This window comes from Monopterus albus, unplaced genomic scaffold, assembly GCF_001952655.1.
Source record: "Monopterus albus unplaced genomic scaffold, M_albus_1.0 scaffold292.1, whole genome shotgun sequence".
Lineage (NCBI taxonomy): Eukaryota > Metazoa > Chordata > Actinopteri > Synbranchiformes > Synbranchidae > Monopterus > Monopterus albus.
In genome coordinates, this window is record NW_018128172.1 from 842,899 (window position 1) to 869,976 (window position 27,078).

At 46.3% G+C, this 27,078-nt stretch overlaps 3 protein-coding genes across 5 annotated transcripts; 2 read left to right on the forward strand and 1 right to left on the reverse strand.

The window, feature by feature from the left end:
* Positions 1-647: 647 nt before the first annotated feature.
* On the forward strand, positions 648-14,932 carry LOC109973433 (ubinuclein-2-like). 2 transcript variants are annotated; one of them, XM_020623023.1, is made up of 17 exons: positions 648-1,759; positions 2,332-2,460; positions 2,725-2,826; positions 4,142-4,273; positions 4,425-4,531; positions 6,688-7,168; positions 7,472-7,542; positions 7,628-7,757; positions 8,119-8,225; positions 9,104-9,214; positions 9,294-9,437; positions 9,543-9,593; positions 9,673-9,715; positions 10,598-11,890; positions 12,484-12,691; positions 13,696-13,764; positions 14,021-14,932. In XM_020623023.1, the coding sequence occupies exons 1-17, from the start codon at positions 1,445-1,447 to the stop codon at positions 14,065-14,067; spliced, it is 3,540 nt and encodes a 1,179-aa protein (XP_020478679.1). In that variant the 5' UTR covers positions 648-1,444; the 3' UTR covers positions 14,068-14,932. The 2 variants fall into 2 exon arrangements, with proteins under 2 accessions (XP_020478679.1, XP_020478680.1); XM_020623024.1 differs by lacking the exon at positions 13,696-13,764.
* Positions 14,933-15,027: 95 nt separating this feature from the next.
* trir (telomerase RNA component interacting RNase) lies at positions 15,028-16,075 on the reverse strand. Its single transcript, XM_020623027.1, has 3 exons — positions 15,941-16,075; positions 15,511-15,582; positions 15,028-15,426 (listed from the first exon to the last, which is right to left on the reverse strand). Exons 1-3 carry the CDS (start codon positions 16,064-16,066, stop codon positions 15,319-15,321), a joined length of 306 nt encoding a protein of 101 aa, XP_020478683.1. The 5' UTR covers positions 16,067-16,075; the 3' UTR covers positions 15,028-15,318.
* A 1,819-nt stretch (positions 16,076-17,894) lies between these two features.
* rtbdn (retbindin) lies at positions 17,895-26,335 on the forward strand. Of its 2 annotated transcripts, none has more exons than XM_020623025.1 (6): positions 17,895-18,188; positions 19,264-19,443; positions 19,555-19,654; positions 20,363-20,491; positions 21,327-21,423; positions 24,988-26,335. In XM_020623025.1, the coding sequence occupies exons 2-6, from the start codon at positions 19,284-19,286 to the stop codon at positions 25,336-25,338; spliced, it is 837 nt and encodes a 278-aa protein (XP_020478681.1). In that variant the 5' UTR covers positions 17,895-18,188; positions 19,264-19,283; the 3' UTR covers positions 25,339-26,335. The 2 variants fall into 2 exon arrangements, with proteins under 2 accessions (XP_020478681.1, XP_020478682.1); XM_020623026.1 differs by lacking the exon at positions 17,895-18,188 and adding an exon at positions 18,199-18,268.
* Positions 26,336-27,078: the final 743 nt, after the last annotated feature.

The following is a 27,078-nucleotide window of genomic DNA, read 5'->3' on the forward strand; positions in this document are numbered from 1 at the left end:
TTTATAATTAGCTAGGACACCTGGGTCAAGAGTAGGCTTTTTGAGTAGAGGTTTAATTACTGCAAGTTTAAAAGCCTGTGGAACATAACCTGTTAATAGAGAGAGGTTAATCAGATCTAGTATGGATGTGTTGATTAGGGGAAAGACGTCTTTGAGCAGCCTGGTCGGGATGGGGTCCAGGAGCCATGTTGATGATTTAGATGAAGCAATTGTTGAGGTCAACTCAGAGAGATCTATAGGGGAGAAGTAGTCCAAGTATAAATGAGGTCTTACAGATGTTTCTAAAGCCATTGTAGTAGATGGCACATCTGTGAGAGCTGTGGGAGTGGTCCGACCAATTTTTTTCTCTAATAGTTGTGATTTTATTTGTAAAGAAGCTCATGAAGTCATTGCTGCTGAGATCTAAGGGAATGTTAAGCTCAACAGCACTGTGGCTCTTTGTCAGCCTGGCTACAGTGCTGAAAAGAAACCTGGGGTTGTTCTTATTTTCCTCAATCCGTGATGAATAAAATGCGGTTCTGGCACTATGAAGGGCTTTCTTATATGTTATTAAACTATCTTTCCAGGCTATGAAAAACTCTTCTGACTTAGTGGAGCGCCACCTCCTTTCCATTTTTCGTGATGCCTGCTTTAGGGAGCGGAGCTGCGAGCTGTACCACGGGGCTAGCCTCCTCTGTTTCACTGCCTTCCTTTTAGGCTATAAAATAGTTAAATTTGTACAGCCTTAAACACTACAGCAGTAAAGTTCAAAGATCACATTCAGTCACCAGCCACATCCATATGTAGCTTTGCTTTAAATACCCTCCATTTAGCTGATAATACTTTTGTACTTTTACTGAAGTAACGTGTTGAACGCAGATTTTCCACTTGCTGCGCAGTATTTACAACGTGCTACTGCTACTTTTACTTATGTAAAGTATCTGAGTACTACTTCCATGTCTGGTAAACAGTGGAGCTCCGGACCCCCCGCCTGCGCAGAACAACCATCTCCTCACGTTCGCGCTACACGGTCAGGTGGGCGTGTTCCAGCGCTGTCATTGGACAAACGCTGTTCCCTTTACTTTTCGACTTCCGCTTTCTTTTCAGACGCACGTCCAGCCACTGAATAATGATAATAATGATCAAGATGGCTACTACAGAATCTTTCTTGCGGTAGCAAACAACCAGTTTCATGGAAGAACTCAAAACTGCGATTACTTTCCGTTAAAGTCCCTCGTAGGTGGCGGGAGCGGTGTCGGAGATCATACTATATGGATTAAAACGGGTTGAGAGGAGATAAAAGTCTTTGTGTTGCCTGCAGCACTCACTGGGGAAGCTAGCTCGCTAGCAGAGCAACTAGCTAGCACTACTTGTCGACCATCTCCAGGTTTAGCTCTCCAGCCCACGGCAAAGGAGTGTGGCGCTCCCCGTTTTGCTTGCCCGGTCGTCGGACGGAGAGCGTCAAATGGGAGAACCGAGGAAAGTTCCGTTCGTCACCATCTCATCGTTCAACACGTCGCCGCCGACCCCGGAGTCCAGCAAAAAGCGCCGTCGCGAAGATGAGGCCGTGGACATCAGTTTTGGGAAAGATGGAAGTGGAAGTGCCGCGGCAGTGGGGTCAGGAGGTGGCGGAGGTCTGTTTGGGAACACGAAAGGAGGTGACACCGAGAGTGAGGAGACGAAACCGACCGTCCGTCTCAACCTGTCACTCCCCGAGCCAAATGAGAGAGGGTCCGTTGAGTTCAACTACGGCGAGCTGGTCCACTCAACTCTTACTCAGGTTAGGAGAGAGTGGAGACCCCGCAGGCTCCGGGAGGAGGTGTTACCGATGAGAGCTAACAAGACACTGCGATGCTTATGCTCAGTATTTATTTATTATGACTCGGGGCAGCAAAATAACCCATGTTTAGGCTGGTAGATTACACGTTAAAGGGACAGTGCAGCGATTTAGTCTTGCATTTCCCACAAAATGGGGGAGTAGCAGGGAATTGGTGAATCAAACTTTGGATGATGAGTGTAGGCATTTGTGTTTTGTCATGTCCCAGTTTTGAATGTGGATCTGAATGTGAATTCCATTTACAAGTTGGAATCTTGTCATTACAGTTACCTCAATATGATATAAATGACCATATCTTTCAAAGTGCACACCCTCCACTATATTTCAAGTCACTTACAAGCAGCCGTTTTCACTGGCTGAGTAATCTGAAGATGTAAAATTGGTGGAGTGCTCCTTTAAAGAAAGCCTGACTGATGTGGCTCATAGCAGTTCATGAGGACAGTCACTCTCTGGAGTAAAATAATGGCAGTCCTCTTGTTCCAATTTCAATTCCATCATGATGTCCTTGTCATCAGGTAAAGCTTGTAAAGTCAACAGTCCCTAAAGGGCTTGCTCCTCCTCTGGACCCCAACGACCCCTTCGCTGATGATGAGAAGGAGCGACGGGAGGTAGAAGAGCTGGCCAAGAAATTTGAGAGCAAATATGTAAGTGTTGTATTCTGAACATGTTTGAATACGTTGTTAATGAGGATGTTGTACTCTTGTGTTGTGTGGATGACAGATCAGATTCAGAATCTGCTTTATTGGCCATGTGTGTTGGACACAAGGAATTTGACTCTGGTACAGTGACTCTGGTACAGCACCTACCTCTCAATCTGCATTTACATGTCCCCATGCAAGGGGCAAGTAAACAGTAAACCAACATAACACAGATGTGTTTTAAATGTTTTTTGGTGGCTGTGTTTGCAGGGTGGTGGAACAAAGAAGAAGAAAAAGGACAGGATGCAGGATCTCATTGACATTGGCTATGGCTATGATGAGACCGACCCATTCATAGACAACTCAGAGGCTGTGAGTTCCCGTTTTGTTAAAGCGCACACACACACCACGTGGTCACTTATACACCTTAATATTTAGCTGTCAGCCCTGGCTTTGTTAGTTAATATCACTTTGAGTCGCATAGTCATACTACATACAGTGGTGCAAATAAGTATTTGATACACCACCGATTTTCCAAGTTTTCCCACTTACAAAGAACGGACAGCTCTGTAATTGTCATCGTAGGTACATTTCAACTGTGAGAGACAGAATCTACCAAAAAGTTCCAGAAAATCACATTGTTAGATTTTTAAATAATTTATTTCCATTTTATTACATGAAATAAGTATTTGATACAATAGAAAAACAGAACCTAATATTTGGTACCAAAACCTTTGAAAATCTATGGAGGGAGCTGAAACTCCGTGTTGCCTAGCGACAGCCCCAAAACCTGAGAGATCTGGAGAAGACCTGTATGGAGGAGTGGGCCAAAATCCCTGCTGCAGTGTGTGTAAACCTGGTCAACAACTACAGGAAACGTCTGACCTCTGTAACTGTAAACAAAGGTTTTGGTACCAAATATTAGGTTCTGTTTTTCTATTGTATCAAATACTTATTTCATGTAATAAAATGGAAATAAATTATTTAAAAATCTAACAATGTGATTTACTGGAATTGTTTTGTAGATTCTGTCTCTCACAGTTGAGGTGTACCTACGATGAACATTACAGATCTGTTCGTTCTTTGTAAGTGGGAAAACTTGGAAAATCATTGGTGCATCAAATACTTATTTGCACCACTGTATTGTTTCTAAGTGAATTCTGAGTAAGTTGTGTAATTACACTGGAAAAATAAAGTTTAGTCCCCTGAGAGTTGTCACTTTTGATTTATTCCTTTATTTATTATTTGAATATGATGTTATCAGATATTTTTTATCTTTAGAAACATCACAGAAAACTACAAATAAAGTTTAAGCCTTTGGTAAAACCCATTTCTCCTCTTTAACTATAACCAGCTGCCCTGAGAGCCTAAGGGTTGAGGCACCTACAACATAACTCCCAGCCCGAGGCACCTTTGTTGTGTCGTAACCGTCTCTCTCTGCATGTTTCAGGTCTTTCTCTGTAGTGACTCTGAAATAAGGGCAAAAAACTAAAAACTGGTTTAAGTGTAACTGCAGCATTAGTCTTCTTGATTCCTTGTTTTGTGAAGTACAGTCAGCATTATCTGATGCTGCATTAATCTCTTGTAAACTAAGTCTGAATGCACAGTGTATACATTATGTTTGGCTGTTAGTATCCATAGAACAATAGTGCACAACAGGGATTAAGTAACTGTCTCCCGGCCTCAGTATGATGAGCTGGTCCCGGCCTCTCTCACCACTAAACACGGAGGCTTCTACATCAACACGGGCACGCTGCAGTTCAGACCGGCTTCTGACTCGGAGGGAGAAAATGCAGGAACGCAGGATCATCACTTCAAAGTAGGTTCCTGCTTCTCTGTCCTTGAACACACGCACAGTTTGGAGAAGCAGATGAGTGTACAGGCAGATTATATGCATTAAATAGCCAGGTATGTCGGTGTTAATACTGCTGCTGTTCCACTGTAAGCCAAATGTTTGGTCCTGTTTGTAGAAGATGAAAGATGGCGACGAGCGGGTGATAAAGAAAAGGCGGAAAAAGCAAGATGGTGGAATTCTGGAGGAAAAGAAGCCCAAGAAGAACAAAGTCCCAAAGCCAGGGTAAGGTTTTAACTTTTCTTCAGTGCTTCACCCAAGGCTTATCATTTCTCCTGTTTTGTATGTATGAAACATTTCTGTCTTGTTTCCTTTTTAAAGACGTCTGTGTGATGAAGCAGCTAAAGGCGTAGTTTAGTTTAAAAGAAAAACAACTGCAGTTGTTCAGACCGAAGTGGCTGTCTAATTGGAAGTTAATCATGTTTGATTTGGCACCGTCGTGCACATCAGGGGTGTGTGTGATATGTATCGTCTCTGTTTATACTTTATTGTTTTAAGGATGTGTGAGCTGATGTTATTGAGGGTGTCACTTGGTAGGACAGACTACTGCGCATTCAAACTTTATGCAACGTGGCGGTACACGCTCACTGCATCACAAATGGCTGCCTCAGAATGCAAACTGAGGTTAAAACAGTCAGTGAACAAACAGCACCAGCAGGCAAATCGCAGACGCCACCAGTCTCACAGTCTGCGTCAATACATGTATCACTAGACGTGGATCATGTGCACGGAGGTGAGTTGGCTTTGAAAAGACAAATGTTGCTCCAAAGACGGCAGCCTGACAACTATATCAGAAATGGATATAAAACAGCTCAGCCAGTTTGTTTCACCTTCTGCGAACTAGAATAACTAAAATAAGAACAACGTTGGGAGTCAGCCTTCACCGACAAACACCAACCAGCACTAATGTACACGCTGCTAACTTTAGGGGAGTCCTTCTGCGAAAAACTGCTATACGACACTTAGGATACAATTAGATACATTGGCAAGAAAAAGTAAGTGGCTCAAGGACACTTTGACATGTTGACTGCACAAGCCGGGAATTGAAACGCTAATCCTCTGGTTAGGAAACGACCTGCTCTACCTCCTAAGCCACAGCCGCCCCAATGTAGCAGTGATGTACAGACAGAAGAATTTTTTGATACACTTGGGAATTCATCTTCCCCTCAGTGATTGTAAGCTGGCCAGGCCCTGATGCAGCAAAGCAGGCCCAAACCATGAGGTTTCCTCCACCATACTTTAATGTTGGGATGATGCTTTCATGATGAAATGCAGTGTCCTTTTTACACCAGATGTAGTGCTGTGTGTTCTTTCCAAATAGTTCAGTCTGAGTTTCACCAGTCCACAAAACATTTTGCCAATACCGCTGTGGAGTGTCAATGTGCTCTTTCCCAAACATCAGGTTAGGGTTAGCAGCAATGTTCTTTTTACTAAGCAGCTGCTTCCTTCGTGGTGTCCTGCCATAGACACCCTGCTTGTTCAATGTTTTACGTACTGTAGACTCATGAACACAGATGTTATCCAGTTCCAATGATGCCTTCAAATCTTTGGCTGTTACTCGAGGTTGTTTCTTTACCTCATTGATGAGTCTTCGTTGTGCTCTTGGGGTCATTTTGACTGGGCGCCCACTTCTTCCATTTGTAGATCGTTTGTCTAACTGTAGACTGGTGAATTTTTAAAGTCTTTGAAATCACTTTAAGCCTTTCCAGCTTTATGTAGATCAACAATTCTTCATCCTAGATCTTCTGAAAGCTCTTTTTGTTGGGGCGTGGCTCACATAAGCATATTCTTCTTGTGCGGAGCAACCACACAGGTTTGAGTGGTTTTATCAGTTCACACCTCCAAACTCATTTTCTTAACAAAACTCCAGGTATGCTAACACCTGACTCCAATTAGCTTTTTGAGGTCATTAACTCGAGGCTTCACTTACTTTTTGAGCTTTTTATGGTTGTTCTCAATAAAGACATGAAAGATCAGACATTTTTTTTTGTTATATTAGGCACATTATATTCATCAGTACTCTCGACTTAGATGAAGATCAGATCACATTTTATGACAACATAATGCAGAAAACCATGAAATTCCAAAAGGTTGTACATTTGCATGGCGAGGATGGTTGCATACACATTTTGACTGCTTTAGTTCCTGGCTGAAGATATTTCAGTCGAACAGCTCTGGCTCAGTTGTGTGAGTCATGCTGCCAAACGCTGGTGACAGCTTTATGGTCAAGCAGACCACCTGAGAGCGATAACATCAGAGGTTTTCTGCTGTTTTGGGTGATGTCGTGTCCCATGTAGATGTGATTAAACTTCGTGGGAAGACCTTCTTGATGCAAGTCCACTGTGCTTGTGGGTTAAATGTCTCTTCTTGTTTTCTGGCAGAGTTTCAACCCTGACCGGTCATCGACCGGAAAAGAAGAAGAGGAAGAAGCTGATGAAGGATTCTATCAACTTGGCCAACATGTTGCGGCGCTTCACCAAGGAGAAGGAGGAGATGCGTAAGAAAAACCTGGCTCCCGCCAGTCTGCCACGGCCCAGCGCCAGCAGCACGCTCCTCAACACCCACCCCAAGGCTGCTGGTGGCAACGACTGCAGCATGGCTGACCTGAGCGCTGACCCAGCTGTGATGTCACTGCTGGGATCAGCCAATAACGACATCCTGCAGGACTTAATGGGTGACCTGGACTTCGGGATGCTGGACTCTCCTCAGCCTTCAAGTCCAGCACAGGGTGAGAACGGCTCCTTGGGGATGGGACACAAAGCCGGTGGTAGCAGGGTGTCACAGGGTAACATGATGACCCCTCCACCTCTGCCCAGCGGACTCCCAGGGCCCCTCGCCAAGCGTATCGAAGACCTGAGAGCGGTACGAACTGGATCATGTTTTATTTAGTGTCAATTCAATCTGAAGTAGAATATCCATCTTATAAATCATGCTCTTAAATGGCTTGAATGCAGTTTTATATGTCACCCCAGAGGGAACTTGCATAAAAACTGTTTAACTAGCTTCAGCACAGACTCCAGAACGTGTTCAGACATTATTGTTGAGTAGACGTGGCTGTGGCTTCAGAGATACCAGTGTTAGATACCAGGTACAGGCCTGTGTGACATCTGTTTGTCCACTCAGCACAACAGTCACAGTCTCTCTGATGCTTGGCTCTTGTCACAGGCGTCCCGTCTGTTTGATGAAGAGGGTCGGAAGAAATTCTTCACATTGGACATGAACAACATCCTCCTGGAGTGAGTACTGTTCATTCACTTCTTCACTTTACACATGGGTATAAATGTAGATGTGTGTAAACATCCCTGTGTTTGTGCGTGGCAGTATTGAGCTGCAGGTGCAGGAGCAGCCTGTAGACGTACGTTCAGCTGTCTACTCTCACCTGGAGGCCTTTGTGCCCTGCAATAAAGAAGCTCTGCTCAAACGCCTTAAGAAGCTCAGCCTCAACATACAGGTGTGTGGAAGCGATTGATGTTATTGTAATTAGACACGAGGACAACAGAATTTTGCCAGGTCACAGTGCACGAGGAGGACTTCTTCTGACCTCTGCTCACTTTGATGTGCTTTGAAACCAGCTGTCTGGAACAGGAACACTTTAGCCAAAGAATAATTTTTCATTTTCAGTTTTTAGTGGATTAGCAAAGGATGCACAGAGGTTTATGTTCTCTAGTGTTTTACAACACACAACAGTAGCAAGAGGCTGTGAGCTGGCAGGTGTGTCTGAAGGCAGCAGTGTGGAAGTGAAGCTGCTGTGCCTGGTATCTGATTCTGTATTTAACGTGTGATTGCTGACTGTGCTTATTCTTGTGGCCCAGGATGACCGTCTTCGAACACCCCTGCTGAAGCTGAAGCTGGCGGTGTGCAGTGTGATGCCAGAGCAGATTGCTCGCTACAACATGGACTGCATTGCTAAAGTGGCAAAGTAAGGACACCTTTATTTTCAAAGCAGATCACGTTTATCATTAAAGCTGCATTAACTCAGATTCCCCCCAGTCTGCTAAGCCCAGTGACAGTGGGACAGGACGTGGTGTCTCCCAGCTACACCCCCCTCCATGACCCTCTGCTGCCTACAGCCTCCTGTTGTTATTCCAGCTTCTCCACCCTGTGTTGTCAAAGTACGGTCTGTAAATCAGCCCCGCCTGCCGCCTAGCCAAGGTTAGAAGAAGGGTTTTTCCAGCCAGTAGTCATGTCAAACAGCCATGGAGGAGCTCTGGGCGGCTAAAAGTCTGAACCAGCGGCTGTCAGAGTGAAGAGGTGGCGTCTTTAGCACAGAGAGAGTGGGACAAAGAAAGAGCAACAACCAGGGTTAACATGGGTTTGGCTGTTTGACATGGAGAGGGTTAAAAGCAGCCAGAGGACTCAGACTGCATACAATACATTTTTAAACAGTATGTGGATGAAGCTAATCGAGCTCTGGCAGCACCACGCTGTGCAATGTGTCATCAAAACGGTGTCGTGATCTGCAGCAGGAGAAATACTGACAGCAGATTACCGCTGTTTGTCAGATGTACAAAGTAAGATGGCTAAAATAACTGTTTTCTTTTTATTTAAACTTGCTTCGGGGTTCCGTTTAAAAGTCCAGTGTGAGCAGTGAAGTCGTGGATTCTGGTTGTGCCGATTTAAACATATAGTGTGAGTTAACGCATTGTATCCGATCAATAAAAGCCATACGGAGTCTGCTCGGCTTTACGGTGTCAGTTCGGTTTGAGTCTCACTGGAGCCTCTGGGCTGAAAAGGCATCAGGTAGAAGATCTTTAAAGTAGATGATTTGATATATGATGTTGAATTGTCTGTTGTCAGGCAGCAGTCTGAGGAGGGAGAGAAGAACGGCTCAGAGGACGATGACGAGGAGAAACCAGGAAAGAGGGTGATGGGGCCTCGAAAGAAATTTATCTGGGATGACAAACTCAGGTTAGTTTCACAGAGCAGGGACATTCATGTCTCATGCGAGTGGCCATGGTCACTGTCATGCGCTGTATGTGCTTTGCAGGTCGCTGCTCTGTAACCTGGTGCGGGTGAAGCTGGGCTGCTACGAGCTGGAGGGCAAGAACTCTCTGTCACTGGAGGAGTACCTCAAAGCCTTCATGGAGACAGAGGTCAAACCTCTCTGGCCTAAGGGCTGGATGCAGGCCAGGTGTGTGGGTCCTGCTAAGATGGTTTGTTTGACAGTGTTGCACTGTATGTCTTCACCAACAGCTTTAACTAGTGTAGTGTCTGAGCGTGCCGTATGTTTCTGCAGGATGCTATTCAAAGAGAGCACCATGGTTCATGGTCACCTCACAGGCTACACGTGAGTCATATGACATGTTACCTGATTGTTCAGTAGTGATTGTTTAGCTTCAGTCACTCATGTTGTGTTTTAACTTCAGAGCCAAGAAAAAGATGCTCCCTGCTCCCAAGGCCAAGCCAAAGGTGAGTTTAACTTTGATCGCCCTGCGCTTCGCATCGTGCTTCATGGACTCTGCTTGCTGTTAAGCTTTTCATATGTGTTAGTATTCTTATACTACTAAACTTTTACAGAACCTCAACATTAATCCCAGACATTACAGACCTTTCCTCATAATGCTATGTCTTTCAAACGGCAATGTTCCTAGTTGTTCCAGCCATTCCTCTTGTCCACACTGGAACCACGAAGAGGCCCCCCCTCTACTGTCCCGAGTGAAAATCCTCTCTAATGTTCAGCCGAAGCTACTGTAACAGGAAAGTTCAGCTGCCTGAGCTGCACAAAACGAGTGTTTATCTTCCAAAGTCACTGAATTTATCGAGTGAAGTTTCTTCTTTGTGTTGTTAATATTAACACAGATGAAACAAAGTGGGTTTCTTTTTAACGAAAAGACAGTAACTTTGGAAAATACCCACAAGTATTGTTATAGCTTCAGCTGAACCTTGACATGCGGAGTAGGTGGGTTTAGTCCCTTCTCTTCTGCTGAAATCAGGTTAGAAATGACCTTTTCATGAGTTCAGGCAGGGCAGGTAATACCGCAACAAAAATAAGGTGTGTGATGTTGACAGAAGAGCCCGAAGGAAAAAAAAACATTCCTCTAACAGTATCAGCAGTTTGTGTTCATACTGTTTCATCACAGGTGTGTTGATTCACCTGTGTGATCAGGGCGGAGGCTGCACTTTGTGCTGCTGTTCACCTGAACATTATCACCTTTGTGAAGGAGGGTTTACTGGATTAGACTGGCTACGTTTGAGACGTGTTCCTAATAAACTGGCCCACTGAGTGTAGATATTACTCCATTACTGAGCGTAATGCATGTCACTGTCATTCTTGTGTGTCTGTGTTACCAGGAGGCTGTGTGGGTCCAGCGCTCCACACCTTCAGCCGGTGCTACGTCCTCCCCTGCTGCTCAGGTTTCCAAGCGACCACCTCAGTTGCCGTCGGAGCCCATATGTCTTGACTCCCTCGATGAGGACCTGACTCCTTCCTCTCTGGACTCCATCTCCCAGGCTCTCGCCATCCTCAGCAGCGAAGCCAAGGTCCTGGCCCAGGGGGACAGCCTCCCGTCCCCAGATGGACCCAAGACAGCCCCCAACCCCTCCTCCCTGCACGCCTCCCCACTCCTCCCGCAGCAGAAAAAGAGCTCCGTCAGTGCTCCCAGCTCCACTGCACCTCACTACAGCTCTACCTCCTCGTCTTCCTCCACCTCTCTGTCTCGGCCTGCGTCTGTCACATCCTCTTCTCTGCCCTCAGGGAGGGTGGATGGGATGGGGGTGGTCAAGGGCATGTTGCAGGTGCACAGACAGTCAGTGCTGAACCCTCAGAGACCTTTGGGTGTGGCTAAAGCCAACATGCCTGCCTCGGCGTCGCCACCTAAGCCGCGCCCACCACCCACTGCGTCTCCGCTTGTGCCCCCGGGATCGAAGGGAGGGGTGTCCACTCCCCCTTCTGGCCTCCTCAAAGGCAGCAATAATAAAGGCAACATTGGTGAGACGCTCATCATCACATCACCTCAGTCTCGCCCTCTCACGCACTCATCGCCCTCGTTCATGACCCCCAAAACCTTTCAGACGCCGCACCTGCCTCAGACCCCCCAGAGTAAATCCTCCCCCTCGCCTTCCATGGCTCAGACACTCCCTGGAGTCCAGTCACAGCCCCAGCCACTGTCCAACTTCATCACACCTATGCACGCGACTCTCACTAAGTCCACACACAGCAGCGTCCCACCCATCATCAAACTCACTCCCCGCACCCCCAACCCCACTGTCACCGCCACTACCTCAGCCTCGCCCTCCATCTCTCAGAGCCCCCGGTCTCAGGCAACCCCCACCATACACCAGTACTCCCCCAAAAGCCCAGCAGGGTTCCGGCCGCCGTTCTCAGGTGCCCAAGGAGGAACAACCAAGGCAGGGCAAGGCAGCTACACTCCTCCAGGCAGCCAGAAGACCCCCAGCAACATCAGCACCACCAGCACCAGCCTTATTAACACCTCATCCATAAGCAAGCTTTCAGGATCCAGTGCCTCCCCCACAGCGGCCTCTGTCAACCCAGGCCAGCGTCAGAGGCCTGGGGGTGGGACACCTCAGGGGGCCAAGCCAGTCACAGCTGCTTCATCCTCATCTGTCTCTTCTCAGTTGCCACAGGTTTGTAGCAGCAGCAGGTTTAAAACCTTAATTGTACTTAAGCACAGTACTTGAGTAGATGTACTTAGTTACTTTCCACTAGTGCTGTTCCTTCTCTCAGCAGATTCTACATAGAAAACTTCCTGTGTTAAGTTACTGAGCTGAAATAATTCCATGAATCAATTAGTTGGTCCACAGAAAACTAATCAGCAGCTACTTTCATTTGATTTGATTTATTCTTTCAAGCATGTAAAGACAGTCGATATGTCAACACACATAATTTTACACATATCCAACAAATGCTAATCCAATATCAATGTGCTTATACCTAGTACATGTTTGAACGGAGTAGGAAGAAGTCAGACTTTCACGAAGAAGTAATTGTTCAGACTAAACTACCAGTCACTGGTTCAGGTTCTCGTGTCGCTCCTGGAGACTGAACTGTGTTACTGTAATATGGATGACCAGTAGAAATCAGAGGGTGGGTTTCTGTCTGTGGCGGGGTGTCCACGCCACTGCTCTAACCTTATTTTTTGGTTGGATATACATAGTGTGTCTTCTGGCACAGCGATCAGTCCGTAAAAACACTTGTATGATCTAACGTTTGTATTCAGGTGTCCACAGCGGGCGGCGGGACTCTGCTCGGCTCAGCCTCGTCTCTTCCCCTGGGCTTTGGGATGCTGGGGGGTCTGGTGCCCGTGTCCCTGCCCTTCCAGTTCCCCTCCCTGCTAAACCTGCCCCCCCTGGGAACAGCAGGCTCCAGTACAGCAGCCAGCGGCTCCTCGACCAGTAGCAATGCACCGTTCTCCAGCCTGACCCAGAGTGAGTGATGCACACAGGCAGAAACACAGCTGCTCCATTCTCATGTTCAGATTAGATTCAACTGGTGATGGAACAGTATAATAGTGTGTAAAAGCATAGGTTGACGTGGTTTGATATTTTTTCACATTAGGCTGCGTCCACGTCCCAGGCCTTAGCTCTCAGCTCTGATGTGTGTGCGTCGCTGCTTCCTGTTCATGTGTGTCAGCGCCGTGTACCCGGCTCCGGTGTGAACACCACTGAGCTCCTAAAGCTGCCACACAGGCACAGATGGAACTGAAATGTGAGCCACGTGCGCACAAGAATAACAACCAGGTGGTGTGTGTGATGGTCAGATGGCCCCGTTTCCTCCCAAACTGCTCAGTTTGTAATTTGGTCATAAACAAGCGAATCTCTTGGCGTTCCTTAAATTTGCCCGGTGACTCTGGCACGAACACCACCCGGTGTTTGTCTTCTTTGTTTGCCCGGTGACTCTGGCACGAACACCTTCTTTCGTGCCAGTCACATGATAGAACATCGGTATGAATCCTCTGGACTGTGCGTTTTTCTCACATCAGCTCACTTTGTACCAGGGAGGCAACAGGGTAGGGTCTGCTTAACGTCCGGGTCGACTGACTCGGACATGTGTGTTCTCACATCTGGTTCCGGGTCTGAAAGGGGCTTTAGACAGACGCTCCTTGTATGTTGCTCTGCTGTCATCTGTTCCTGTGCAGGCCCATTGTGTGTTGTATGTTAGAGCATCATTTGTTTTATCGCCATATTGTGTCTGATGTAAACCTGTGATTTTTCTCCTTTTTGACATGATTCCACTTGTCTCATTTCCCTACGTTCCTCTCAACCCTGTGCTGTCGCTCACTTGGCCTCTGTCTTTATCCCTCCTCTGTTTGGCTGTTGTCACCTGTCCTCTACCTCTGTGCCATCTTGCTCCTTTTCCACACCTTTCTTCTCCTCCCTTTCCTGCCTGTTTTGTCGGTATGTGTTCCTCCCTCCCTGTCCTGTCTCCTCAGATCTGTATAAGAGTCTCCAGTCAGGGTCTCAGGTTGCTCTGCCTCCTCACTTGCAGCTCGCTTTCTCAGGTAAAATCTGACCCTCCCTCCCCCCTGCCAATCCTGCTCCATTTACTCCCTGTCTTGCCTTTTTTTCTGGTGTCTCCAGTCTCAGGTTGTCCTTTTGTGTCTGGTCCTGTTGTCTGTTGGTGGCAGCATGCGTTGTTATGTAGTCTTTTAGCCGTTGTCCAAACTCTGTAATAAGAGTTTTATAAGTGTTATTTTTTTCTTTTGGTCTGTTGCTGATTTTTACTGACATCTGAAGAACTGTGCTATTCCTGTCCAGATGTCAGTCAAAGCCAGGGAGGAGACACCAAGAGGAAGACCCTGTGACACAGCTGGATGTCTCCACCTAGTGGACGCCGTCTCATGAAACCAGGTGTTGGGACAAGTCAGGACGGAGCTTTGACCACTGGTAACAGGGTCTGAAACACAGACGGGCTTACACTTGATCCGAGGAGCTCAGCTCAAGTTCTTATGAACACAGCTTTTTAAATGAGTTGATAGTTTTTAAATACTATTCTTCATAGAACTGTTAAATGAAATGTTTACAGAATAGACCTTTATCACTGTGGACAGGGAGAAGGGGTGACTGGGATTTTTAGCTGAGTGACAGGTTGTGTGAGTGACTGTGTTTGGCTGGTGCGCCTTTGTACGTCTCCCTCTCTGATGCATGGTCAGTGTCTATTTGGTGCTGTTTTTATCACAATGTAATTATCACTGATACCTGTAAGAAATGTAAACAGCAAAGTGATGAGTTTGAGCTTTTCCCCCAATGAGAGCTGTACACTTTTTCATTGAACATGAATTCTTGAATGAATTCGTTTCTGTATAGAACTCAAACCTGCTTTTAATTAAAGTCTTTCCCTTCACAGTTTGCTGTGACACAACTGGCTCATGTGTGAAACTGAAGTCATACAAGTCCAAAGGAAGTGTAACAAAACAGAGGCAGCACACACAAATGGGCAGGGGCCATTTAATTTAAACCCTGATTTGGCTATTAAATCAAATTCAATCACAACACTAACAGAACCCAGACATGACAGTTTTGGTAAGATTTAAAAGATGGCTGGTAGCATTTATTTTCCACAAAAACTAGCAGCAACAATCAGTGTGGTGTACTCAGCGTAACGTGTGTGAGTCCAGGGGATTCATAGCTGGTGGACAGCAGTGGAGGTCTACGGCACAGAGCGATGAGCTGGACCAGAACTGGACTCGCACACATTACGGTGAGGACACCACATTCACTGGTGCTGCTGGTCTCTGGACGGGGATGTGGGAAAGAAACATTTATCACCAGCACTGTCCTTTAATGAACCCTAACATAACGAAGACATGACAGTTTTGAAAAGACTTAACAGTAATGTATGCCAAATTTCTGAAGCACCTTTTGACACCAGATCAAATCACAAAGTCCAACAAATAAGAAACAATGCAAAAAGGAAAGCAAGTGAGTCGTTCTCAGCAGTTTGTGAAAGACGTATCATGAAGGCCAACTTATGCTGAGGAGGTCGGGACTGGCCAGAGCTGCTCCCAAATCGTCTCCTCCTCTAACACTGCTGCTTCACGTTCACCTCTCAGAACCTACTTGACCAGAGGCCTGGTTTTATCGTCGTCGCCACACTGGTGGGCTTTGTACTTTTTCACCTCAGCCATGTACTTTGACCAAGCATCACTCTTGCCTGGCTCAGCCTGCAGGAGAGGAGGCACAGGTGATCAGCAGTGGGAGTCAGAAGCACACAGTCATGTTGACACCACCAACCCCAGCACACTTACCTCTGTGTCCTGTTTCTGCTTCTTTGCAACCATGCCGGTCTTTAGGAACACCCCTCCTCTGCGCTTCCCCACCTGGGTTAGGGGATAGAAGACTGAAACCGTTATAGGAGCCCTAGCACATGGGCTGCCAATGAAGGAGACTACACCAGAGCAGAAGTCTACACTTAGTCTCCTGCCGCACCACCAGCGAAACCATCATCAGTGAGGAGCATCCCTAGTCTTTACTGAGCTACCGTTGTAGCATAATGCAAGTACAACACAAGCACTGTCATATGTGTAACAATCATACAGGCAATTAATACTGAAAATGTGAGCTATTACTTCAGGGTGTGCTCAGAGCCGGTGAGAGTATGCCTGTCGATCAGTGCGTGTTGCTTCACTTTGTGTGTGTTAAACTGCAGCTAGCTCATCTTACAACCAAACCCCTTACAAAGCTCGTCACGGGAGGTGCCTTCTTTTCCACTGAGGTCTGTCCTTGCTCGGTGGCTCTCGCATCTCCACCTGTTTGCTGCGTCTCCTTTTTCCTCCTCTCGTCTTCCATCTTCTTCTTGAACATCTCTGCTACTGCCACTAGATTCAGGTTTGCCGTGCGCGCGCTTTGGATCCATGTTTCCTTGGTGCAATGGTCATAAACAGTCCGGATGTGTCCGTCTGTAAGAAGGGTGTTCTGGCCTTTAGGGAACAAGACTGGCAGCACGCTCCACGAAGAGCTGGACCCCACCCGCGGTATAATACAAAAGCTCTGGGGTTAAACTGAAGAAATACACAGTCCGATTTAGAAAAATGTAGTTCTTAAGAAACAAGCCGAAATATAAAAAGCTTAGAGGCTTCACGGTTTCAGCTTTGTGGCGCATAAACCCTGACAAAAACAAAGGCAGGATGCTAACGTGGCTAACACAGCGGGCTACTGCCCGAATTGCTAACGCCTTAACAAACGAACACACTCATGCGTAGGGTTCATCCACAAATAAAGATACAGACTCGACGCAACGCAAAGTCCAAATACCTGCATCGAATACGGTGAGTTGAGCAGATTTTGCCAACGCACATCGCTAACTTTCGCCCTCTATCACTCCCTATCCGCCATGTTTCATTTCCTCTGGTGACGTCATTCGCTGGCCGACACGTTTTTGGCGCCCCCTGCTGTGCCGACAGTGGAAGTGAAAATTAACATTAAATGACATTTACTGAAGTACGAAAACAACTAAACATCCTGAAACATGCTGCACTTCCATAATAAAATACATCATGGCCATCGGGCTCAGCGAGCGTGCGCGTTAACACGTACGGTGGAGCTTCATTGCTGTTGGCTGATAATACAGGGATCAACCCGTTTTCAGTGGAACAAATCAAAGAAACCGTAAATGGCAGAACATAGCGAGTCTTCCAGGAGGCGTTACCGTGTTTTCCTGCAAAGGGCCAGTTTATCAGCAGTGACCCTGCCTTGTTAAATGAGAACAAGGGCCCGCAGAGAGCACTGATGGCCTGCTTTGTCTGTCTGTTCCCCGAATAGCTCTTGCACAAAGGATATCATTATGCCTCCTCTAATTACGAGGTGGAGAGTCGTTTGTCTCCCACTCCTCTGCGCTCAGCCCCAGAACTAATGTGCTCTTTGGTGTTGGCCCTCGGCAGCTATGAAACCGTCTGGTGGACAACAGGGTCTGGGCGAGACGGCATTTCGTCCTGCAGCTCATTCAGCCTGAGTTGTCTCCGCTGAGGCCAGTTCATCTGTACTCAGTGTGTCTGGTTCTGTCCAGTGCCCACATCATGTCCAGTGTTACCAATCATGTCTAAGGCATATCACCAGTTTGAGAGTCTTGCTTCGCTGGGGCCGTATCTAGGTCATAAGACGGTGTCCATCTGCTCTGCTGCGTGGCCAAAATCCTTGGGGGGGCACTTAGGGGAAAGAGAGGGGATTATCTTGCCCAATAAGCCTGAAGTGAGACTAAAAATATGGCACACACGGGGTCCATGTGACCCCATTCGGCCCTGCAGGCTTTTAGGGATTACACCTTTTGCTGGCAAGATGACGCAGAGCGCGTTCAGACAGCTGCTGGTCTGAGCTGTGTCCGTATGATAAAGATGAAGCCTCTGCTCTGTGAGTGCGTGGTGTTTGGTTTCCTGTCCTCTCAGCTGCACCCTGCTCTAACCCCGTGGCCTCAGGGTAGAGGACAGGACAGGTGTGACTCAGCAGCACCTGTGAACGATCCTCACACCCAAGGGCAGCGCATCCCTGGTGAGAAGGGATTTAACTTGGGAACTGTTATTTTTACAGTGTTATCCTGAGGAAGAGAGGCTGTCAACATGGAGGACTTGGTAAATATCTCATTAACAGTGCGGGAGCCCGCTGTGCGTGAGTGCGCGCAGAGGAGAGGGAGGGGAGAGAAAGAGGACTTCCCAGCATGGGGCAGAGGGAGGGGGTGAGCACCCTGATGGAAGGGACCGAAATGTCCTTCATATAAACGGGCGACGAAGTGGCGAGCCCCCGGGCGACAGAGAGGGGGAGGGAGGGAGAGAGAGAGAGAGAGAGAGAGAGAGACCGAGACCGAGAGATAGATATAGAGAGCATCGCCCGCGGCCGCTGGATCCACGGGCACACCACGAACACAGAGAGGAAACACGCACCGACTCTTGGAGCATCGAGCAGAGGAAACCGAGCATCCTTCACCCAGTGACAGGTAAGAAGATGAACCATCAGCGGACACATCAAGCAACATCTGGTCCTTCGTCTGAAAGGACGTAGGATCATACACAACAGGTTCGTGCGGTCAGAGACTAGTAGATAAGAACCGATATGATCAGATTATTATGTTTGTTATTATAAATGATCTAAAGATATTTCTCCACAACTGCTACAGGAAATGAAAAATACCACGAAGTGCCGTAAACTCACTAGTGAGCAGCAGCATTACACTGTTAACTGTAAAGGTTTAATCGGCTCTGAGATCTTTAGGTTCCTTGTGTGATTTAATGTCACTGTTGGCTTGTGACTTAGTCTTCATGTGTTTGTGTCCACTGATACCTTTTCTAGCCACCGTTCACATTCAGTACATCACGTTATGGCAGAATAACCTGCAGGTGAAAACTGAAAAGACTGAGCACACCTAATCAGTTGTATCGATTACAGATTGATGCTGGATAGATGCGGTTACAATGTGCCAAAGTTTCACAAATGTTTCTGCAGTTTGCCGTCTATCTGTGGTCTATACAACCGGGCCAGTCCAGGGCATCAGATGTATTTAAGTCGTGCTACACCTCAGGCAGCCTCTTGTCAGATTAAAGGACTACGCATGTCCCTAATCTGATCACGGCGCCTCAGCCGCTCCTAATTAGGCTGTTGACTACATCGCCAGATCTGAATAGACACTGTGTGTCTTACTGTGGACACCAGGGGGCGCGAAAGCACCTCTGTGGCTTTTACTTCCACAGCAGAGCCGTGTCTGAACATCTCGGGGCCCTAGTCAGATGTCACTACCCCCCTAGTGTCAAACAAGCTGGACTAAATCTGACAAGATATGAAGGGAAAGACCTCTCAGACTGTAGTTATATCTTTACTTTGGAAGGAGTATGTTTATTCTGAGTTTAGATTGACCTTGATTTAAGGTAAACAAGTGTTGATTTATGACAAAGTGCTCCTAGGATTGGACAAATGAACTGTGGGACAATTAGACTTGTGCGTTATCTCTCATGGTGTCTTTAATTTTTTGCTGGTGACTCAGGTAAAAATGTCCAGTGTGCTGAATTCTTTTCCAGACCTGTTTGTGGCTGTAGAGATGGGTGTCACCTGTCGCCCTCTGCTATTGGTTTGCGTATATTTGGCAGCTGTGCTAATTGGTGGAACCTGCTCAGAGGGGGTGTGTCTTCAAGATGGCACACACAAGGCCACACCCGGCCCAGAGCCGCACCTGAGAGAGTGTGCGCTCTACTCTGACAGTGAGTGACGGTGTGCGTTTGTCTGGAAACAATGTGTAGTGATATGAAAATACCAGTGATTCTCCTGACTGGCCGATGGGTGAAAGGTTTGCCTGTCCTTGCCGCCCACAGACAGCTGCTGCACGGAAGAAGACATCCAGGACATCTCTCATGTTCCCTCTGCTAGCAGTGAGAATGAAACATGGGACACATGTGGGGCTCTGAGCTCTGAGTAAGTCTTAACCAGCAGATGTCCTGCTCATCTGGACTCTGGATCATAGCCTGTTTAATCTATAGTAGGACCCAGTTGGTTGGTTTTTGCATTTATGTTATTTGTACCTCTGACCACCAGGGGCGTTTCTTTAGGTGGACAAGTAGGATGATATTTAAAGTTCCTCTGTGGAGACATTTTAATGCATATAAAAATACTCTACTATAAACAATATGTAGTCTAACAGACTGTTTTCCTAAAAAACAGAAGTTCAGTGAACCTCTGTAAAGGACCTTAACACACATCTGGCATTTGCTCCTCACTGTGAATTCCCAGATTTGTGAATATTAAAATTAGCGCACTCCCCCAGCTCCCCATCACCACTTCCCCCATGTAAGGCCAGTGTGTATCAGGATGAGATGCAGGAGTGGAAGGCATTTAGCAGTTTATGTTTGCAGCTCGTTCACCCCTGGACTCTGACCAGGGGTCTGCTGCTCACAGGCGAGAGACAGGCGTTGTAGGCTTTTAGCTTGTAACCTGTGGCTAACGTAACCACAGTGGTTTTACTTTTTTATTGTATAGCATTAAGTGCAGTGTGCAAATTACACTGTGTAGTTTGGGGGCCGTCTCTTTTAAGGGGTGCGGAGGCTCTAGCTATCCACATAAACATGAAAGCAGCTCAAGAGTTAAAGCTGTAACAGCACTGACTGCTGCCCTCTCACTCCTCAGGTGTGAAGGCTTCCTGAAGCGCATTTTGTGTTTTTACCGCTGCTCCCCCGATGCTGCTCGCTGGCCTCATCCCCGGCGCCGCTCATACTTCCAGGCTGTGCCACTCTGCCACAGCTTCTGCCGTGAATGGTGAGGCTGCCAAACACACTGGAACAATCCTACATCAGAATCAGTATGTGTCCCTCTGCACCGATGAGACTGTAGAGACGGTGATTACAGCCAGGGTTGCAACAACAAACAGTGCTATCTATGCTAAGACGGTGTCCAGTAAACAACATAAAACTGTGTGACAGATCAAGGTTGCATAATCAGTCCAGCTGGACTCCCAGGGGACCCAGCACAATGACAAACAGCTTCATTTGATGGTTGCATGTCCCTGAGACAAAACTCTTAGTTGCTTTCATGAAAGAAAATACGAAGTGTCTTGTAATGTCATGTGCAAACAGGAAACTTGCACTTTCCTATAATGAAATGTAAGTTTAAAGACTATATGTCAAAGGTCAGATGGCAAGATCTCCACCAGTCTCATGTTTGTATGGCAAATATAAAGCTACAGCCAGCAGCCAATTAGCTTAGCTTAGGGCAGGACTCCAGAAGATGTTTGGCCAAGAAGTAGTCTGGAACAAACCCCCCATTAAACCACAGCTGGTTGTTTTTACACTTTGCATTTGTACAGAGTAAAAAGACGAGATGTAACATGTTAACTAATGAGCTTTTGAGGCGCTGGTGCCCATTTCTCGTACTTTATGCTAAGATAAGCTAAGCTAACCAGCTGCTGGCTGTAGCTTCACACTTCATACACAGACATGACAGTGGTGTCTGTCAGACTATTCCTTTTACACCACAGTGTTTCTCACATAAACATTTGCCACCTGGGTTCTCTAGTAAACATTGTGAATAAAGGAATTACAGTAAAATGTTAGTCTGATATTTTATTTTAAGAGTTTATATGCCTGCTCTTCAGGTTTGATGCTTGCAGGATGGATGTGACATGTGCTCGTAACTGGGCCAGAGACCCTAGGGGCGAAAACTGCACTGGGACCTGTGTTCAGTATCAGCAGGTAGGTTGGGATGTGGCACACCCATGACTGCATGTTGACATGACATAGACTTGTTAATTAGTTTGGTCCCCAGAGGTGAGCATTAGAGTAATTTTTGAGGTTGAATGACCAAAACAATTTAAGGTGATTATTTGATGCATCATGACGTCACCAAAACAGTTATTTGTGCCTGTCATTTACAGTAACATGGGTGTTTACATGTAGCTAATCTCGTCATTTTCCTTATCACTCTGTCTCGACTTTTTGTTACTGAAGCTCATCATTGTGTGGTGATGTTGTAAATGACTCCTCACACTGTTTGCCCATTCACCCATTTGCACTGTCAAGCACACATACCCACCCATCAGTGGGACAGCCACTGGGAGCAACCAAGCTGCGACCTCCAATGTCGAGAGAAAGCCAATGCGCAAGTGCCAAAACCTGCAGTTCCTCGAACGACCACTAGAGGCGGGCATCATAAGGAAGTCAGTCTCCATAAACCCGTGTTAAAATGCCCAACTTTACAGCAGAAATAAAGACGTTTACAGGTTTTGGTCTTCCCCTTTCCTCAACTGTTCAGGGCACACATTTTATATAACTTGCCCATTTAACTTATATAGAGACTTGAAGTTACTCATTAATTAAGAGCGTGGCAGGAGGGTGGCTGGCTGCTAAGCGGTCTAGAGAGGGTTAACAGTGTTAGGGCTGAAGCAAGAAAAGGTCCAGTCCTGCTCCACTGGGTATAGGCCAGCTGGTGATTTAGAAAGAGACAGAGTGACCATCTGTCTGTCTCTGATGCTAATCTACCCAGTGTGTCTGTCTCTCACACCCACAGACAGCATTAGCCCTGTTAGCTGACTCCTGCAAAATACAGATTTGTACTGAGAGAGAATATTTGAGTGTGTAAATATGTGTGTCACCGTGTTTTGGTGATATGTGAGCTTGTATTGGTCCGTTTCCATGTAGGACGTCGCTAATGGAGCAAAATTGGCTCCAGTTAGATGTAGGCAGCTCCAGAACAGTGTTTGAAACTGCTCCTGAGTACAAAGAAATGAGTGGCCACATTTAGCACCTTCAGCAAATGGGTTCTCAGAGAAGCCACAGTGGAGCTTTGTTTCCTCCTCAGCCAGCAGAGATGGGGTGGTTTACTCAACTTCTACTCAGTTTCCTTTCACAGTAGCTTTTACATCAGCTCCATCTTTACCAGCTGCAGCATTAAAGTGATGAACACAGTAACGCATCAGTCACTATGATCCAGTATCAGAGACGTTACTGGGACACGGGCTGTTCTGCAGGACGACTGCTCTAAGTATATTTTGATACTGATACTTTTGTACTTGTAACCAAGTATTTTTACCCTGTGGTCCTGCTGCTATTGCCACTGAGAAAGCATTCCTTTCCAGGCTATCTACTCTACTAATTGCATCTTGTTTAGGAATCTTATAAAAACCTAGTGATGTTTCAGTTTATCACTGCTGTAGTCGTATATGAGTTCTTAAATGGGGTCTTTTCTATTTGGTTACATAAACATGAAGCCTTTTGTCCTGATATTCCAACCTTTACCCCCAGCTACATGGAAGGCTGTTCTCTTTTCTGTTTCCTGTATCACACCAGGTGTAATGTCACAGGTTTCAGACAGAGCTGAATAACATGGGGCTGGCGAGGACAGAAAACGGCCACGGGAAATGTCTCCATCTTACTTCTTCGATCACACCATGGCGTCTAAAGCCACTTGAGCCTGTGCTGAATTTGCTTTGGCAGCAAACCACATGCGCCTGGGGAAGGATAAAAGTGTGTGTGTGTTATGAGAGAAGACCTAAGACAGGGAGTGTACTGTGTAGTGGAGGGAAATCATCCTCTTTGTCCTTCGAACATGATAAATATATTACAGCCTCTTGTTTGAGCACCCAGTGTGACTCGGTGTTAATCCCCCAGCGGGTAGGAGGAAGCTGGGGTGGGGGTGTGCTACACAGAAACAGGGAGATAAACAGTTCAAACAGCAAGCGAATGTGAGCTATAGTAGGAGATGGTGGCTTGGCAGCACATCTTAATGACTGCTTATGAGGCTGTCACCAGAGAGAATGGACACTTCAGCACAGCTTGTGTGTCAATGAAACATCACTAATTAGTTTTGCTAACTGCTTCTGAGCAAGCAGGCACAGCTAAAAAGCTTATATTTTGATTTGTTTTGTGTAATGCATTACGCCTTTTAATCTACATGTGTCTTACAAGAGAGCAGTGGAATTCTTCATGCTCCAGAAACCACTGAGTTAATGTCAGAAACCACTGAGTTAATGTTAGAAACCACTGAGCTAATGTCAGAAACCACTGAGTTAATGTCAGAAACCACTGAGTTAATGTCAGAAACCACTGAGTTAATGTCAGAAACCACTTAGCTAATGTCAGAAACCACTGAGCTAATGTCAGAAACCACTGAGCTAATGTCAGAAACCACTGAGCTAATGTCAGAAACCACTGAGCTAATGTCAGCAGTGACTGGAGTTTTTCCTCAGTGTCACTTGGTAGAGACTTGAGGGATGAATTTGTTGTCAGGTACATAGGAATTCCTACACGGCTCCGTCCGTCAGTTTATAGTGACTTTTGTCATTAGTGTAGCTCCGTGTGTCCTTGACAGGCCGAGGCTTTCAGAGATCAGTATGGGCTTTTCAAGGTCAGTTCTTCTAATTTGCTCCAGGGGCTGGGGGAGGAGCAGGAGCGGCTGCCGTGTACCTGCGGCTTCCTGTCACACCTGGTGCAGGGTGCTTGTTTTCCAGGCTGGACATGCCCTGAAAGGCCAAAGCCAATTATTTCTGTAGATGTTTTCAAGCAAAGAATGTGTATGCTTCAGAGAACGTGCTTTTTACTTCACCACACATATCTAACAGCTACTGTAGAGGTTCTACCTCCTTTTATTATACATTCATAACGATCAACTTACAGTATATATAGCACAGATTAAAGACCCTGCAAACCATGTCAGGTGTTTTTAGATCGGAGGTGAGCAGAAATAAGCAGAGATTTGCAGAAAGTCACCATGTAGTTGTAATAATAGCTGTAACCTGTTAATAGGAGGACCCTAAAATCCTGATCTCTTAAAATGTTTTTCTGCACAGTGGGTCCTTTTATTTCAATACATTTTGCAGGTAACACCTGACACAGGTGTGTGTCTTTCTACAGTGTGTCCAGTCGGCTCAGTTTGCCACAGGTGGACTCCAGTCAAGATAGGACTCATGTCAGACAGGATGTAGCTGGGCTTAGTGTGGAGCCACAGCAGAGACTCTGGAGACTTTTGGAAAGGAGAGATGTCCATTTAATAAATGTGCAAAAATTCACTTTGTCATTACGGGTTATTGGCTGTAGACGGGTGAGCAAAGTATGCAATATTGCCCATGTCAAATGAAATTTACAGCACAGTAACATGCAGAAAGTGAGTGGGTTTGATATGAGTGTGTTTACATGTGTTGTAGAATTTGCAGGTATTTTTAAATAGGTATCTGAGTACTTCTTTCAGCCATGGTGGTTACCCATTGTTCTGAGCGGGGAGTGGTATCTCTTCATGTTCCTAAACTTCTGCTGTGTGTGTAGATGTACCAGCATGGCAGGGATCTGTGCGAGGGCCTGTGGGGTGATGCTTTCATGACTGTGGAGGATGAGCCAGGAGATGTGGGAGAGGCTGGAGAGGTCAGAGCGGAGGGTGACAGCCGTCGTCCCTGTGGCTGCCTGACCCTCAGCCCCTCGGACAAGGATGTGATTGCTGCCCTCAAGGCCCAGCAGGACAACCCGGAGGAGCTGGACACCACCAAGACCGGTCTGCCTCAGTACCGGGCCCCTTGCCAGACCAAGCTGCAGGCCCGGAGCGGCAGGAAGGGGAACTCTGTGCTGCGTAAACGCTCAGTCACGATGTACAACACAGAGGGGAGTGGGAGTGACTGGTAGAGAGGAGCAACAGGTGGTAACACATTGTGAGTTAACTGTCTAGATCCTAATATACAAAGTCTCTCTCGTGATCGTGCTCCTCTGACTAACCTCCCCACACAGACCTAAACTCTCATCATTATCAGCACATGTCAGATCTAATCTATGTGGCTGTAAACAGTTAGATACATAAACGCTTCATCAGTTATTGGACTGAATAACAGCCACGACTTTAAATGCTAGTGAAAGTGCCACAGCAGTATATTCTAAAAGCATTTAAATCCTCGTTGTGCAAGGGCTCTGACTTCAGTAAGAAGACTACATTTCCTAATAGCATCACATAACAGTTGCACCTATTTTTACTGCCAGCTAACAAGGTGATAGCTTTTTCTTTTTTTACTAGGTCAGGTATTTTATGTGCTTTGTCTGGCTCAGTAATAGACATAAGGTGTGTGAAGACTTTCACTTACCGTAGGAAACCCCCAGAGATTTAACAGTTGTGCACGAATCTGACACATCATCATTAACCAGAGGACACAGTGTTCTTGCACCACCACCCCGCTACTCTTGTCAATCACCTAGGTGGCTGTAATCCATGCATTAGTCAGTTGCTGTGATGCCGTACTGTGCTGTCTACATGCCATGTGGTATATAATACCGTATCAAGTCCTGCAGAAATAATAATGAATGTAAAATAGACAACTGGCCTGAATGCACGGGATCTGGTATGATAATGACAGTGGAGAGGCAGCCTAATACCTGAGTGAAGGTTTGATATGCAGAAACCAAATCTGCTTACCTAAGTAAATCTGCAGAGGCAGCATTCCAGCTTGCTCTGGTAGTTTGCATGTCACCAGTGTGCTGAGGATGTTATTAATGACGTCATGTATTTCTACTGGAGACAGCATTAGATGTAAAAAGAGGAACCTGGTTTGTTTGACTGATGGTGAGCTGGCTGAACTGGGTGTTCCTGTGCTTTTCTTTACCTTCTCAATAAAGACATTGTTTCTACATGTCATCCTGAGTCTGTCACAGTTCTTCAGGCTGCACTTTGTGGTCAGGCCTGTTTTAATCCAAACTAGATGGTGGGTTATACCAGATCCACAGTAACTCTTTGGCTATCTTTTTAAACTGTTTCAACCATTTAGGCTATTTATTAGGCATTTTAATGATTCCTTTTTAGATAGAAAATGCATAGAAATGTATGTAAACAGCCCTGGAAACAGACACAGCAGCCTCCTCTGCTGCTCTGCCACACCACGGTCTGTTGCACTGAAACTTAACGTTGCATTTCAGTGTCTGCTATACATATTTTGCTTTAGCCTAATGATGGCAAAGCATTTTGACACTCTTCTCGTTCCAGGCTAATTAAATCCAAACCAGCAGCACTGTTTTTGGCCTCAGGTAGACAGTTACATGCTGGCGCCTGACTGCAGCGGTGGTGTCTCCACATGTAGCCTCCACCTCTGAATATGGGAGCAGATGTTGTCTATGCAATGTCTTCTTGCCACTGTCAGCCCCCAGTTTACTGATCTATCATGGTGTGTGTTTACCGTCCCATCCAGACAGCTGTCGCTCAGTCTCACCCTCTCCCACCTATTAGCTGCAGGGGGGGATTCAAATGCTCTTATCAGGGCTGTTTATTTTAACACTGTCAAAGTCTGTTTCTAATATATGGGCCATGTTTAAAAATAATTTCCTTAGGGCCTGGAAGGATTGAGGCCTCCCAGTGAATCAGCTTTGCAGCAGCTGAACTGCTGA

What these genes read in the sequence shown, in the direction of transcription:
- rtbdn (XM_020623025.1), top strand. Translation starts at nt 19,284, where the DNA reads ATGGGTGTCACCTGTCGCCCTCTGCTATTGGTTTGCGTATATTTGGCA. An exon ending in TGTGGGGCTCTGAGCTCTGA is followed by an intron (nt 19,655 to 20,362) that starts GTAAGTCTTAAC and finishes CTCACTCCTCAG; the next exon opens with GTGTGAAGGCTTCCTGAAGC. An exon ending in CACAGCTTCTGCCGTGAATG is followed by an intron (nt 20,492 to 21,326) that starts GTGAGGCTGCCA and finishes CCTGCTCTTCAG; the next exon opens with GTTTGATGCTTGCAGGATGG.
- trir (XM_020623027.1), bottom strand. Translation starts at nt 16,066, where the DNA reads ATGTTCAAGAAGAAGATGGAAGACGAGAGGAGGAAAAAGGAGACGCAG. An exon ending in CACCTCCCGTGACGAGCTTT is followed by an intron (nt 15,583 to 15,940) that starts GTAAGGGGTTTG and finishes CCCCTAACCCAG; the next exon opens with GTGGGGAAGCGCAGAGGAGG. An exon ending in AGCAGAAACAGGACACAGAG is followed by an intron (nt 15,427 to 15,510) that starts GTAAGTGTGCTG and finishes CCTCTCCTGCAG; the next exon opens with GCTGAGCCAGGCAAGAGTGA.
- LOC109973433 (XM_020623023.1), top strand. Translation starts at nt 1,445, where the DNA reads ATGGGAGAACCGAGGAAAGTTCCGTTCGTCACCATCTCATCGTTCAAC. An exon ending in TGCATTGCTAAAGTGGCAAA is followed by an intron (nt 8,226 to 9,103) that starts GTAAGGACACCT and finishes GTCTGTTGTCAG; the next exon opens with GCAGCAGTCTGAGGAGGGAG. An exon ending in AAGGGCTGGATGCAGGCCAG is followed by an intron (nt 9,438 to 9,542) that starts GTGTGTGGGTCC and finishes ATGTTTCTGCAG; the next exon opens with GATGCTATTCAAAGAGAGCA.